The sequence below is a fragment of the Protobothrops mucrosquamatus genome, unplaced genomic scaffold, assembly GCF_001527695.2.
Source record: "Protobothrops mucrosquamatus isolate PMUCROS unplaced genomic scaffold, P.Mucros_1.0 scaffold3931, whole genome shotgun sequence".
NCBI classification, from domain to species: domain Eukaryota; kingdom Metazoa; phylum Chordata; class Lepidosauria; order Squamata; family Viperidae; genus Protobothrops; species Protobothrops mucrosquamatus.
The window spans coordinates 47903-50402 of record NW_015389875.1 but is presented as its reverse complement, the minus strand read 5'-3'; the positions used below and the strand labels follow the sequence as shown (position 1 = coordinate 50402).

The following is a 2500-nucleotide window of genomic DNA, read 5'->3' as shown; positions in this document are numbered from 1 at the left end:
CGTCCTTCTTCCCTCTCCTCTTTTCCTCCCTCCCTCCCTCCCTTCCTCTTCTTCTCTCCTTCTTCCCTTTTCCCTTCCTTCCTTCTTCCTCCCTCCCTCCTTCCCTCCCCGTCTCCCCTTCTTCTCTTTTTCCTTCCTTCCTTCTTCCCTCCCTCCTTCCCTCCCTGCCTCCTTCCTTCCCTCNCCTTCCTTCCTTCCTTCCTTCCTTCCTTCCTTCCTTCCTTCTTTCTTTCCTTCCTTCCTTCCTTCCTTCCTTCCTTCCTTCCTTCCTTCCTTCCTCCCTCCCTCCCTCCCCTCTCCTCTCCAGGTGACTACGAGGTCTCCATCAAATTCAACGATGAACAGATCCCAGACAGTCCCTTCGTGGTCCCTGTGGCCTCACTCTCCGACGATGCCCGACGCCTGACCGTCACCAGCCTCCAGGTAGTCCACAGAGGAGGAAATGTGCAGCTCGGGGTTGAACTGAGGGGTCCCTGGTGCTTTCTGAGCTGGGTGGTTTTCTTGCAGTCACATCTGCAGTTCCTCGCTTAACAACGGTGGCAAGGTCGTAAAATAGGGCCCAAACTTCACAAACATCTCACTGAGCAACAGAAATTTTGGGCTCAGCTGCGGTCATTATACGGAGGGTGCCAAGCTGGGGAAGTCTGGGGTTGTGTGTGTTGTGTGTGAATCTGACTCAGTTGTCGTGTCCCGGGGGTCTGCAGGAGACGGGGCTGAAGGTGAACCAGCCGGCTTCGTTCGCGGTGCAGCTGAACGGGGCGCGGGGCGTGATCGACGCCAAGGTCCACACGCCCTCCGGCCTGGTGGAAGAATGCTACGTCTCCGAGCTGGACAGCGGTGCGTGCCAAATTTCATGTCATTTCTCCCGGGGTAGGGAAGCTTGGCTCTTTTATGACTGGTGGACTCCAACTCCCAGAATTCCTGAGCCAGCGTGGCTGGCTCAGGAATTCTGGGAGTTGAAGTCCACCAGTCATAAAAGAACCAATGTTCTGCATCCTGAACTAAGATGCTTTGTAATTCAAGACCAGACAGATAACTCAACGAAGATGGTTATAAAACAAATATTTATTCCAGGAATACTTGCAGAACTCACGGTTTTTTAGTTTCATCTGGATGTTGTACATTTGTCCATCTTTGTAGGTAAAATCAGTAATTCCTCCATATCAACTTTTAGCCTGATTACATACGATGTCCATGCGTGCGGCATGCTTGGTTTTGCACAAAGACAATTAAACACGAGTTGGCACGTATTCGGGATATCCTGTGATGAACTTAGTAGCCCCTCCCACTGACTTGTTAACGTAGGCTTCACTGAACAGCTAAAACTACATTACCCATAAGCCATCTCTTAAGGAGACGGCGTTTAACCCTATAAATGCCAAACATTCCAACATACAGATCTATATGCTCTGGTCAGGGTTATATTGATCCAGCACAACCAAGGTTGCCTACCCCTGCCCTGGGCGATGGCCGGTGCCCACCCTAAATTGGGGAGGGGGCTTGGGAAAGCGGCTGGTGGGATTTGAAGAGGCCAGATATTGAAGATATTTGGGGGTTTAAGGCGGAGGGGATTCCTTCCGGAGACCCCATGGTCCACTTGCATTGCTGAGCTTGACCTGTTGAATTTCTCCCCCCATCCCCAGACAAATACTCCATTCGCTTCATCCCCCACGAGAACGGGGTCCACTCCATCGATGTCCGGTTCAACGGGCGGCACGTCCCGGGCAGCCCCTTCAACATCCGGGTGGGTGAGCAGAGCCAAGCGGGAGACCCCGGGCTCGTCACGGCCTACGGCCCCGGCCTGGAGGGAGGCACCACAGGTAAGGCCCTGCCAAGAGGGTGGGGTGAGGGAAAGTGGGTGGGGCTTCAGGGAGGCTCTGGAAGAGGGACAGCTGCCATATGGACAATTGAATGCCAGCCTTCCCCAAGTTCCCCTCCCTTCCTCTCCTCTTCTCTCTTTTCCCTCCCTCCCTCTCTTTCTTCCTCCTTCCCTCCTTCCCTCCCTCCCTCTCCCCTTCTCTCCTTTTTCTCTTTTCCCTTCCTTCCTTCCTTTTTTCCTTCTTCCTCCTTCCCTCCTTCCCCCTCCCCTCCCCTTCTCTCCTTTTTCCATTTTCCCTTCTTTTCTTTCTTCTCTCCCTCCCTTCCTGCCTCCTTCCTTCCTTCCCTTCCTTGCTTTCTGCCTTCCTCTCCCTCCCTCCCTTTCTTCCTGTGTCCCTCCCCGACCCCATCTCCTTCTTCCCTCTCATTTCCTTCCTTCCTCCTTCCCTCCTTCCCTCCCTCCTTCCCTTCCTTCCTTCCTCTTCCCTCCCTGTCCCCACGTCCTTCTTCCCTCTCCTCTTTTCCTCCCTCCCTCCCTCCCTTCCTCTTCTTCTCTCCTTCTTCCCTTTTCCCTTCCTTCCTTCTTCCTCCCTCCCTCCTTCCCTCCCCGTCTCCCCTTCTTCTCTTTTTCCTTCCTTCCTTCTTCCCTCCCTCCTTCCCTCCCTGCCTCCTTCCTTCCCTC

At 54.0% G+C, this 2500-nt stretch overlaps 1 protein-coding gene across 1 annotated transcript in view; it reads left to right on the top strand.

Moving 5' to 3' along the window:
- LOC107298381 (filamin-C) overlaps positions 1-2500 on the top strand; it is a gene marked incomplete at its 5' end in the record, with an annotated part of 60535 nt that overhangs the window by 53092 nt on the left and 4943 nt on the right. The window contains 3 exons of the mRNA XM_015827756.1: positions 308-423; positions 705-837; positions 1644-1820. Of these exons, the coding sequence (XP_015683242.1) occupies positions 308-423; positions 705-837; positions 1644-1820 (426 nt within the window). The remainder of the gene's footprint in view (positions 1-307; positions 424-704; positions 838-1643; positions 1821-2500) is intronic.